The 12,464-nt window shown below is 57.1% G+C and overlaps 1 protein-coding gene across 1 annotated transcript; it reads left to right on the top strand.

Moving 5' to 3' along the window:
- Nucleotides 1-3,163: 3,163 nt before the first annotated feature.
- Nucleotides 3,164-12,100, top strand: DLL1 (delta like canonical Notch ligand 1). Its single transcript, XM_033234155.1, has 11 exons — nucleotides 3,164-4,187; nucleotides 4,465-4,761; nucleotides 5,491-5,551; nucleotides 5,786-6,043; nucleotides 7,986-8,046; nucleotides 8,586-8,716; nucleotides 8,862-9,031; nucleotides 9,150-9,366; nucleotides 10,277-11,075; nucleotides 11,194-11,311; nucleotides 11,421-12,100. Exons 1-11 carry the CDS (start codon nucleotides 4,134-4,136, stop codon nucleotides 11,424-11,426), a joined length of 2,172 nt encoding a protein of 723 aa, XP_033090046.1. The 5' UTR covers nucleotides 3,164-4,133; the 3' UTR covers nucleotides 11,427-12,100.
- The last annotated feature ends 364 nt before the right edge of the window (nucleotides 12,101-12,464 follow it).

The following is a 12,464-nucleotide window of genomic DNA, read 5'->3' as shown; positions in this document are numbered from 1 at the left end:
AAAAAGTATTTAAAAGAAAGTTTCCTGTTTTTTTTCCTAATGAGCAAGGTGAGGATTTATAGTGTGGGGAGGAGGGACTCCAGCAGCCAGGGCCAACACTGAGGCAAGCCTATTTAACATACCCTGGCTTAAGCGCCCTCATGCATTTGTGGGGTTCAGAGTGCTTAGTTGTGGGAGTATAGAGACATGCAGTTAGGGAGTGAAAAAACGCCATTTGGTTCGGAGCAGATGGCTGGCTAGGGGGCTGATGGCGTCTAAAGGCGTGTCGTCCCCTCCAGCTCGAATCCCTAAGGGCTCCCCTTGTCTTCCCAATCAATGAAAATTAAAGTGCAAAGAAAGGATGAATAGTTGGACCTCGAGTCTCTCCTTTGTTCATCCCAGCTACTGGTGCGCAGGAGTTAAACTACAACAGGCTCCTATAGAAACGCTGAAGTTAAACAGTCTCCCCGTTAGCACAGCTTTTGAAAGAGAAAGGGAGAGAGGAACAAACTTGGGGGTGGGAAGAGAGAAATGGGGGAGAGGAAGAAGGAGAAGAAGGAGGAGAAGGAAGAAGAGGAAGGAGGTGGAGAAGGAGAAAGAGGAGGAGGAGGAGGAAAAAGAGAAAGGAGAAGAACAGGAGGAGGAGGAAGGAGAGGGAGAAGAAGAAAAGGGCTTTCTGCTTGATTTCCCCAATACAGAATCGCGTGGCATAAATTAAGTTGGAAAAGAATGAACGCTTTGGGCAGGATTCTGATGGATTTTACGATGCCTTTCAGTTCCGCTTTGCCGCCGTAATCGAGAAATCTGTGCCATGTCAATTTAACAAATACTTGATACTGAGGGGGGTTTGTTAAAGATTTGGGGCAAGTCTTTTTTTCCCCCAAGGTTTAAGCCCTTGCGCGTGGAACTTTTTATTTCCAGTTTTCTAAACAGGCATTCAAATGAGCCTGTTTTCCACTTCCATTTTCTAATTAAAAGGTTCCTGATATTTCATTTCTTACTGAAATCTACACTCAGTCTTACAGGCAGAGGATTCTGGATTCTGACCTCGAATTCTTTTCTTTTACATTTCTTCTGCTCCCAAAACCCTCTCACCTACCCCCACCCCCACCTCCACCCCCCAGCACAGGGAACAGGTCCTGTGCCTTAGGGAAGCAGAATGCTCAGAAGTCAGCTTTTGGAGGAAACATCAACCTAGAGAAAAAAGGATCCTGACACTAGGTGGCAAGATTAAATTAGGATTTGAGCTGGCCCCTCCCTGTGGTGACAGCAAGTCCCTCTAGAGCCCAAAAAGGACACCATCATGGAGGTGGCAGCATCTTCTGAAGACTCCATTTGCTCTGAACCAAACAGTAGGGGGTTCACGGTGAGGCCCCAGCCTGGCTTTCTCACCTGGCACTAACCATCATGTGCTTGTTTCTGGTGGTTAACTCTTCACTATTCCAGGAGGCAACAGTGGAAAACCTAAAGTGGACATGTCTGTTGATCCTAAAACTTTACAGGTATTTGGGAAACAAGGTAGCAGGAGACAGGCTGGGTCACCTGAAGAGGAGCCACAGAGTAGCAGTTCCAGCTGCGCGACAGCCAGAGGGCCTGCCCTGGACGACTTTGCCACGTGACCTTCAGATGTCTGGCTGCAGTGGTTGTTCTTGGTGTTCGAAGACTTTCCCTCTGCTTAGACACTTTGTGATCAAGACATCTGCCGGGGTGAAAGTCACGTTCTGCCTCGACGGTGCCCTGTTCTCACCAATAAGGCAGTTCTAACACACCTACAGAGGACACTGGCCAGGCTGCTTCCTTGGGGCTGAGCTACAATCAAAGGGGGTACTCCAACACTCACCTGGAACCCTAATGAAGCTACGGAGGTGTTGGGAGTGGTCAGGGAGCCGCTGGCGGGGATGGTAAAGAGAGGGAGAAGTGTAAAGCTAGGTGCCACAGGAGGAGTCTGCCCCAACTTACTTCTCCATCGTGCCTAGGAGGGCAATTTAGATAATTTATTGTATGATACGTGTGTTCTCGACCCTCCCAATAAACTCATTTCCCTTTAAAAAATGAAAACAAAAGTTCTAGTGTCTGATGGACGTGTAAAAACCTAATAAGGTGACGGTTGTGTAAAGGTTGTGGGTTGGGGGCCGGGGCTGGATGGGGCTTTAGAACATGTGCCGGACATTGTTGCAGAGGCCGCGGCGCGCGCGGAGGGGAGCTCTTTCTCTCCGCATTGTGCGGGGAGCAGGTGCTGTCTGCATTACCATACAGCTGAGCGCACAAAGAGCCACTGATTCAGCCTCGCACAATAACAGGCTGCCTTAATGACAGCCACGCGAACGACACACACCAAACTCACTTCTTACCAGGCGGAGGGAGGCCGAGGGGGATACCCGGGAGAGAAGGGCCGAGACCCGGGCAAGGTGGCGGCGGCCGAGGATCCTGTGGGGGAGGGCGCGTGTCTATGGGGGGAGTTGAAGGCCAGGTTCTCCTGGCTCCGGGGATGTGTTGCCCGGCCCCGGGCCCCCACTCCCAGTGGCCGCGGACCACGAGAGGGCACCGAAGGCGCGGGGATGCCGGTGTCCCGGGGGCGTCCTGGCCCCGCCCGCGCGCCGGTTCTGCACTCCCCCAGGCTCAGTCGCCATCCTGGGCCAGGAGGTGTCCCCGCGTCGGACCTCCCTAAACTTCCCGAAACTGCCGCTTCGCTCTAGAAGCCCTCGGTCCACCGCTCCGCCCGCCCCTTTCCTACGATGCTCCCCGAGTCGCCACCCCCGCCTCCGCCCCCGAGAGACTCCTCCTTAGGAAGCGCCTGCCCCGAAGAAGGGGCGGCCCCCCGAGAGCTCGGGCCTGGAACTTCATCCTCCTGCTCGCAGCCGCCCTCCCCAAGCCCCCGGGACGCTGTCGGCGCGAGGAGACCCCTCGGCGGGCGCCGTGGCCCGGAGTTTCGGAGGCCGCGTCCCGCTGCTCAAGTGGGGCCCGCTGCGCCGCCCCCCGCGTGTGGCCGAGGGTCTCTGGGCGTCTGCGGCCCGGGAGGGCGTGCGGAGGGGACGGGGCGGCGGCACCAGCTCCAGAAGCAGGGGGATTCTTGCGGTGAACATTTTGCAGGAATGTAAATGAGTGCGTTTTGTGTGGTGAGGGAGGAAGGGGGAGCTGGGGGCGGGGGCAGGGGAGGACTGGGGGGGCGGGGAAGGGTGGGGGCGGGGAGGAGGGTTGCACATTTTACAGCTCACTGACCATTTGGCGATCCATTGAGAGGAGGGTTTGGAAAAGTGGCTCCTTTGTGACAGCTCTCGCCAGATTGGGGGGCTGCTGATTTGCATCTCATTAGCCATGCGGGCGGCCGGTGGAATATAAGTGTGGCAGGCGCCGGCGAGAGCCAGATCCTCTGCACGCACCCGCGGAGACCCGACCGGGCCGAGGGCAGAGCGCAGGGGAACCCGAGCAGCCGCGGCGCAGATCCTCCTCCCACGGCCCGGCCCCTCCGGTCCTGCGCGTGTGTACTGGATGGCATTGGCTGGATTCATCGGAAAGACGCGGATCTTTGCTGTGACACCGGAGATCAGAGCCCGGAGTGCTCCCGGAACGACTGCCGCCGCCGAGTGACACCGGGCCGCGATCCGCAGGGGCCGCCGCGCACACCCGCCGCGGCCGACCGTCCCCTCCGCGCCCGCCACTGGCCCCGGATTATCGCCTCGCCCGTGGGATTTCCAGACCGCGGCTTTCTAATCGGCTCGGGAGGAAGCTCTGCAGCTCTCTTGGGAATTAAGCTCAATATCTGGACTCTCTCTCTCTTTCTCTCTCTCCCCCTCCTTCTCCTGCGAAGAAGCTTAAGACAAAACCAGGAAGCCGGCGACCCTCACCTCCTCGGGGACTGGGAGGAAGGAGGAAAACGAAAGTCGCCGCCGCCGCGCTGTCCCCCGAGAGCCGCCTTTCCTCGGGCATCCCTGGGGCTCCCGCGGGACCTCGCAGGGCGGATATAAAGAACCGCGGCCTCGGGAAGAGGCGGAGACCAGCTTTTAAAGAAAGAAGTCCTGGGTCCTCCGGTCTGGGGCGAGGCGAGGGAGCTTTTCTGCCCACGCTCCCCGGGGCCCATCGATCCCCCGCGCGTCCGCCGCTGTTCTAAGGAGAGAAGAGGGGGCCCCGCAGGCTTGCGCGTGGGGCGAAGCAGCATGGGCGGTCGGTGCGCGCTGGCCCTGGCGGTGCTCTCGGCCTTGCTGTGTCAGGTAGGCGGGCAGGTGGGGGCGCCGCAGCCCTGCGGGGTCGCACGGCGGACCGGGGGCGCGGGGCAGGAGCGCGCAGGGAGGGGCGGACAGCGACACAGGCCGCGCCAGTCACAGCCCGGAAGGTGAATCCCGGGGGAGAGGACCCCAGCGCCGGCCGTGCCGCGAGCGCGCTCGGCCCCTGGGCCCCCCCAGGCTCCCCGCGCACCCCTCGCGCAGGGCCCATGCCCCTCTCCCGGGCGGGTCCCGCGTCCTCACGCCCCCGCCCTCCCCCGCGCAGGTCTGGAGCTCAGGGGTGTTTGAGCTGAAGCTGCAGGAGTTCGTCAACAAGAAGGGGCTGCTGGGGAACCGCAACTGCTGCCGCGGGGGCGCGGGGCCGCCGCCGTGCGCCTGCCGGACCTTCTTCCGCGTGTGCCTCAAGCACTACCAGGCCAGCGTGTCCCCCGAGCCGCCCTGCACCTACGGCAGCGTCGTCACCCCCGTGCTGGGCGTCGACTCCTTCAGCCTGCCCGACGGCGCGGGCGCCGACCCTGCGTTCAGCAACCCCATCCGCTTCCCCTTCGGCTTCACCTGGCCGGTGAGTGCCGCACCTGCGGGCGCCGGGCCGGGCCTGAAGCGTGGCGGGCGGAAGGACGCGCTGAGATCCCGCTTCGGGCGCTCGGTGGCGGGACCTCGGGGACCCCGCGAGGCGCCGGTGGGCGCTGCGATCTGCCTGGCGGCGGCCCCAGGGCTCTGGCCCAGCAGCGCGGACACCTCGCCCCGGGGCCCGGCGGGCTGCAGGAGGGGACCGCGCTGGGGCGAAGAGGAGAGGCCGAGCGCGCCCGGGAGATTTCCGTATCCGGCCTCTGTGCCAGGTCCCCAGTCAGAGGCGCCCCTTCACGTGGGAAGGTTCTGGTTTCCCGACTCCTAGACGCGTTGGTGGCGCAATTACCCGCGCAGCGCGACCGCTGCCACCCGGAGCGTGCCCATCCCCCGAGAAAAATGACAACGGCCCTCAGCCCTTTTCCACCCCATTCTGCCTGCATTCTCTCTCTCTCTCTCTCTAATTAAAAAAACAACGTAATATTCTGTAGTATATCCTGAAAACACACGTCAGGAAACCACTCTTTAGAAAAGTTACTCCATTTCCTTAGGGAAGGTGAGAGCAGGCAGGAGATGCGTGGAGACCCTCCCCAGACACGCTGCCCCAGACCTGCAGCCTTCAGGCCTCTGTTGCTGACCTGGTTGTTACAAATGACTCTGCTTTTTGCCTTTTTCTTTTCGTTACATTTCTGGGTTGTCTTACGTCCTCTACCCTCTCTCCCAGGGCACCTTCTCTCTGATTATTGAAGCTCTCCACACAGATTCTCCTGATGACCTCGCAACAGGTAAAAACAAAACCCAAACCCCAAAACTGCTTCCCCCAGTTAATAGCATTGGACTTTGCCCACCCATCCCGCAACCAAACCCAGACAGCTTTCATTCTTCACGAGCCCCAGAAAGTTCAGGGTAGGAGGACTTGGCCCTCCTTCCTGTGCTGAATGTCTGGGTCCCACCCCGTGCTCTGTCCCCAGTCTCAAGGTTCTCGGTCAGAACCAACCAGGAACATCTTCTCCCCACAGAAAACCCAGAAAGACTCATCAGCCGCCTGGCCACCCAGAGGCACCTGACGGTGGGCGAGGAGTGGTCCCAGGACCTGCACAGCAGCGGCCGCACGGATCTCAAGTACTCCTACCGCTTCGTGTGTGACGAACACTACTATGGAGAGGGTTGCTCCGTTTTCTGCCGCCCCCGGGACGATGCCTTTGGCCACTTCACGTGTGGGGAGCGTGGGGAGAAAGTGTGCAACCCTGGCTGGAAAGGGCCCTACTGCACAGAGCGTGAGTCTCTGGGAAGGCACCGCTGGCTCACTCGTCCACCAACACGGACCGCGGGCGGGGATGAGGCTTCCTGAGCCTGGGGGAGCTTGGGACTGTAGAGATGTTCTGGTGGGGAAACTGAGGCCCAGAGGACAGAAGTGGATTGCTATAAGTCACAGCTCCCAAGTCTGGGGGTTGGGGTCAATGCAGACATTTTAACATCCAAGACTGTGTTTATCCACTATCGGAACTGCCTTTCTTAATCAGGGAGGATTTTAGAGGCAGGGCCAGGGGTCAGGAAGTAAAGCCAGTGCTACCCTCAGAGTGTGTGTATTAGAGAGGGAGAGGAGGAAGGAAGGGAGGAACATAGAGAGAGCTTGTGTGTCAGGGGCACGCTTTCAACCAGAGTTCCCTGTGCTGTGACAGCATCACACTGGGAAACGTTCCATTTTCTCTCTGGAGCTGGTGTGCTTGACCTCTCTGGAGCAAACGCCTTTCCGGATACTCCCTGTGACGTGCACTGTCTGTGCTGGCCAGAGGGCAGGCTTTCGCTCCTGTGGGCTGCTGAGGCTGGGTCTCCAAGGCCTGTGTGGGCGAGGGGTGCACAGCCCCATCTGGCTTGAATGCTCAGGCAGCGCCTTGTCTGGAAAAGCAATGTCTTCCCAATAGTGACGGTGGCTCTGCCTGCCTGATTATTGGGTATTGACATGTCAATTTAATGGCAGGCAGGTGACTAGGGCAGGGGTAGGGGCCATGCTGGCTCCTGGTTCTGGTTCATGGGGACCTCAAGAGCCCTCTCTCCAGCTTACTGAGGCCTCATCTGCACGCCTGGCCATCCCAGCCCATTGGTACCGGATTTCCCTACAGCTGGGGATTGGGTCGGACCTGGAGCTGCCCAGAAACTCCAGGAAACCGTCATTCTCCTTGCTTGGAAACAGACAACCTTGGAGAGGCGCTCTGTGAGGCCCAGAAGCTCTGGCAGGAGCTGGGTAGTGCCTGGGGTTGAGGGTGGGTCTTTCCATTCACTGAGTGCCTTGATGTCCTGGTTACTTAGCTTCCCAAATTCCCTCTAGAACTCACTGAGTTCTTTCTAAGCTCTGCCTTGGCCTGAACTAGTTCTGTTTTTTTTTTTTTTTTTTAACAAAGCAAAATAAAACTTGTGGAGCTGCTTGTTAATGAGTTTCATAACCAGGCAGCAAGAGCCAGCTCCAAGCCTCAAGCCCAATGTCCACCCCCTGCCCTGTGGGAGCCTCTGGCCAGTCTGCTGCCTCCCAGCCTGCCTCCCTGCCTCTTCTTCACCACAGGGGAGCCAGAAACTTAGACTTTTTTCTTCAAACACTGAAGTGTCTCCCCGCCCCCAGCTCGCGCGTGCCGTAGATTAGATCTCTCCGGGGATAGGCGCAGGGACACCCGCCGGCTCCTATTGGCAGAAGGGGTGTGTGTGTGTGTGTGTGTGTGTACACGCGAGGGGTGTGTGTGAGGAGGTGGGGCCGGGGGCGCGGGGGAGGCCGGCATTGTTGCGCTGGGGCAGCTGCCGTAGAGGACAGACAATGGAGCAGCTGTCCTGCCCTGGCACCCTGCATACCAGCTGTCCACTCTTATCTGCACACACACTTTCTGGGATATTAAGAGGTGGAGCTTTGTGCATAGAATTGGGAAGTGGGGGAGGAGGAGGGGGAAGACTTCTGACCCTCTCTTAGAAGAAAAGGGGATAGGGTGGGGGTGGGGGCTTCCGAGAGCCCTTTTGCCCTTGAGCCACTGTGTTAAGAAGAATGCTCATCCCCAGGGCTGAGTCAAGTCCCAGGCTACTAGGCAGGGGGGTCAGTCCTCCACAACCTGGGGAGATTAACTCAGCTGGGATTTGCTGACTGAAGCCGGCACCTTGTGTCCCGGCCCCAAGGGCAGCAGCCCTGTTGGGAGGTACTTGGCGTGGGGCTTGACCCTGTTTTTCCTTTGCTTGTAGCGATCTGCCTGCCGGGATGTGATGAGCAGCATGGATTTTGTGACAAGCCAGGGGAATGCAAGTAAGTCCGCACAAGGTGGTGGTCTGTTGTGTTGCCTTTTCTTGTTGTCCTTTCATACCTGGTATATTTGTAAAAACAGCCCTATAGGTGATCATTCAAAAACCTCCAGTAGGATTGATTGAGCAGGGGGCTGTTTTCTCGTGTTTCTACTTAATAAATGTTTGGCAGCATGTGAGGTCATGGCGTTGTCATTCATTTACGCCCCTTCATGGCTATGAGGATTTACAGAGAGTAGTTTAAAAAGAGTTGGCACAGGAAACGACAGTGTCGTTCGGTGGTTCTCCAATGTTGCCTCATCCCAGAATCACTCAGGGAGTGATTTCTGAGATGCTGACACTGGAGCTGTCCTAATACCCACGAAGCCAGAACCTCTGGTGGGGCCCAGGCCAGGCCACAGCTCCCAAGGTGGCCCAGTGTTCTGCTGACCTGGAGAACCAGAGGCTCACTGGTGCTGCGGGAAGATGGCTTCTAGGGTGAGGATGTCCACTGCACAGCCAGCAACAGGCAGCCTCCATCTGAGTCTTCTGCTTTTCTCCAAGGTGCAGAGTGGGTTGGCAGGGCCGGTACTGTGACGAGTGCATCCGCTATCCAGGCTGTCTCCATGGCACCTGCCAGCAGCCCTGGCAGTGCAACTGCCAGGAAGGCTGGGGGGGCCTTTTCTGCAACCAGGGTAAGCCTTCTCTCCCTGAGGCGGCCTGCTCCCTCCAGAGCAGCCCTGGACTTCCCTGGCTGTTTGGTCACTGGAAAAATAAAGTCTTCCTGCATTTGATGTCGAGCTTCCTATCTCCTACTTTTCCTGTCCCCACCCCTCACAGACCTGAACTACTGCACACACCATAAGCCCTGCAAGAATGGGGCCACCTGCACCAACACGGGCCAGGGGAGCTACACTTGCTCCTGTCGGCCTGGGTACACAGGTGCCACCTGCGAGCTGGGGATCGACGAGTGTGACCCCAGCCCTTGCAAGAATGGAGGGAGCTGCACGGTGAGTTGGAGGCTCCGTGGCATCTTACCCCGAAGCTGGGGTGCCCTGGTGTTGAATGGAGTGTGTGGGCTCCTTGGAGCAACTTTGGAAAGCATTTTCTGACCTCTCCATCATGTAGGATCTCGAGAACAGCTATTCCTGTACCTGCCCACCTGGCTTCTATGGCAAAATCTGTGAATTGAGTGCTATGACCTGTGCGGACGGCCCTTGCTTTAACGGGGGCCGCTGCTCAGACAGCCCTGACGGAGGGTACAGCTGCCGCTGCCCCGTGGGCTACTCCGGCTTCAACTGTGAGAAGAAAATTGACTACTGCAGTTCTTCACCCTGTTCTAATGGTAAGGGGGCAGCTGGTGATTGCTCAGAGACTTGGGCGAGTGGTCAATACTGAGATGGCATTAAGAATGAGCATTTGTGAGTAACCTCCAGTTTAGGAAGCACTTTTATCCAGATCGCCAGGAATTCTCGATGGAAACTCTATCTTTGAGTCTGGAAAGACCTGGGGAGTGAGAGAGGCTGGGGCATTTATTACGAAGTTCTCTGCGAAAACCTAGACCAAGCAGTGTATGACTTGCTCAGGGCCACGAGGTGCTCGGGGCACCTGAGGCCGCCTCGGGTTCAGCAAGTGATGCTCACAGGCCCCGGCCACTCCAGCTTGGGAGAGTGGCCCAGCTGTGTGGCCATCCAGCACAATAGTCAGGGGTGTCCCTGAGTGAGGACAGAGAGCCTCCTGCTGGCAGTGAGGGGCTGGCTGCCCAAAGCAGACACACAGCAAGGAGAGCTGGGCCCCAGATCTGCCAGAGCATTCTGGAATGGTCATCCTTTGCCTCCCTCCCTCTCTCGCTCCCTCCCTCCCCTGTTGTCAGTGCCTGCTCCTCTCACTCACTGTGTAACCGGGAGCAAGGACACCCTCGTTAAGCCTCAGTTTCCCCATCTGAAACCTGGGTCCAGTGGCACATGCTCTTGTCGGGCTGTTGTGGCGACTAATGCAGTCACCAGGCGGAGGGTTCTGCACAGCGCCTGTCCAGATACTAGCCCGCGTGGTTTCTAACTTGTAGAGCTAGACCTGGACACCTCTCGTATTTGAGGTCCTAGACCACGTCACCTTGCACTGTTGACTCATTCAGGCCACAGGCTGTCTTTGGTTTGTCTGGTTTCTACGGTGACAGACAGACAGATGCTTCAGAATGACTTTTTGGTGAACAGACCTACAAGGAGACACGTGACGCTCATGTCCCTGTGTTCCAGGCGCCAAGTGTGTGGACCTCGGCGATGCCTACTTGTGCCGCTGCCAGGCTGGCTTCTCTGGGAGGCACTGTGACAACAACGTGGACGACTGCGCCTCCGCTCCATGCGCCAACGGGGGCACCTGCCGGGACGGCGTGAACGACTTCTCCTGCACCTGCCCGCCTGGCTACACGGGCAGGAACTGCAGTGCCCCTGTCAGCAGGTGTGAGCACGCACCCTGCCACAATGGGGCCACCTGCCACGAGAGGGGCCACCGCTACGTGTGCGAGTGTGCCCGGGGCTACGGGGGTCCCAACTGCCAGTTCCTGCTCCCCGAGCTGCCCCCGGGCCCAGCGGTGGTGGACCTCACTGAGAAGCTAGAAGGCCAGGGCGGGCCATTCCCCTGGGTGGCCGTGTGCGCCGGGGTCGTCCTCGTCCTCATGCTGCTGCTGGGCTGTGCTGCCGTGGTGGTCTGCGTCCGGCTGAGGCTGCAGAAGCGCCGGCCCCCAGCCGACCCTTGCCGGGGGGAGACGGAGACTATGAACAACCTGGCCAACTGCCAGCGTGAGAAGGACATCTCAGTCAGCGTCATCGGGGCCACGCAGATCAAAAACACCAACAAGAAGGCGGACTTCCGTGGGGACCACAGTGCTGACAAGAATGGCTTCAAGGCGCGCTACCCCGCGGTGGACTATAACCTCGTGCAGGACCTCAAGGGTGACGACGCCGCCGTCAGGGACGCGCATAGCAAGCGTGACACCAAGTGCCAGCCCCAGAGCTCCTCAGGAGAGGAGAAGGGGACCCCGACCACACTCAGGGGGTGCGTGCTGTGGGCGGGGCCTCAGGAGGGGGTACCTGGGGGTGTCTTCCTGGAAGCACCGGCCCATTTCTCTTCCCAAATGTGCATTCATTGTGGATTTTCTCTATTTTCTTTTTAGTGGAGAAGCATCGGAAAGAAAAAGGCCGGACTCGGGCTGTTCGACTTCAAAAGACACGAAGTACCAGTCTGTGTACGTCATATCCGAGGAGAAGGACGAGTGCGTCATAGCAACTGAGGTCAGTGCCGGCAGCGGCCACCCGCTCCTCCTCAGCATGGGAGCACCTGAAGCCGGAGAATGGGAATCTGTCTCAGGCTAACTTCCCATTTGTCTTGTGGCCCCTCCAGGTGTAAAATGGAAGTGAGATGGCAAGATTCCTGTTTCTCTTAACATAAGTAAAATTCCAAGGATATATGCCCCAACGAATGCTGCTGAAGAGGAGGGAGGCCTCGTGGACTGCTGCTGAGAAACTGAGTTCAGACCGAGCAGGTTCTCCTCCTGAGGTCCTCGACGCCTGCCGACAGCCTGCCACGGCCCGGCCGCCTGCGGCTCTGCCTTCCGTGACGTCGCCGTTGCACTATGGACAGTTGCTCTTAAGAGAATATATATTTAAATGGGTGAACTGAATTACGCATAAGAAGCATGCACTGCCTGAAGTGTATATTTTGGATTCTTATGAGCCAGTCTTTTCTTGAATTAGAAACACAAACACTGCCTTTATTGTCCTTTTTGATACGAAAATGTGCTTTTTCTAGATGGAAAAGATGTGTGTTATTTTTTGGATTTGTAAAAATATTTTTCATGATATCTGTAAAGCTTGAGTATTTTGTGATGTTCATTTTTTATAATTTAAATTTTGGTAAATATGTACAAAGGCACTTCGGGTCTATGTGACTATATTTTTTGTATATAAATGTATTTATGGAATATTGTGCAAATGTTATTTGAGTTTTTTACTGTTTTGTTAATGAAGAAATTCCTTTTTAAAATATTTTTCCAAAATAAATTTTATGAATGACAACCAGAAGGCGTAGTTACTGGGCTCTGCCTTAGCGTGGACCTGTGCTCGCCTGCGGCCTGAGAGGCTGAGGGCAGAGGTGGCCTTGGTGTTTCTCTTTTCAAGGCTTTGGTTTCCCTGGATCCATGAGAAGTGACCCATTCCTCTGCTCCATCAGGAAGCTGCCTGCTGGCCATCATGAGGTGAAGATGGTAAGAGCAGGCACACTCATGAAGCAGCTGCGATTTTCTAATTCCATCTCCCTAATGCATTTATTAGTTCTTTCCACAGAAAGAATAAGCATTCCTAATTCATTCCTTCATTCCTTCCTTCCTTCATGTCAGTGTAGACTCATGAGTTATTCTGTATCCAGTGGGCGACAGTTGTCATGATT

Source organism: Trachypithecus francoisi, unplaced genomic scaffold, assembly GCF_009764315.1.
Source record: "Trachypithecus francoisi isolate TF-2019V2 unplaced genomic scaffold, Tfra_2.0 Lachesis_group15, whole genome shotgun sequence".
NCBI classification, from domain to species: Eukaryota; Metazoa; Chordata; class Mammalia; order Primates; family Cercopithecidae; genus Trachypithecus; species Trachypithecus francoisi.
The sequence above is the reverse complement of the archived record's forward strand: the minus strand, read 5'-3'. Positions and strand labels throughout refer to the sequence as shown.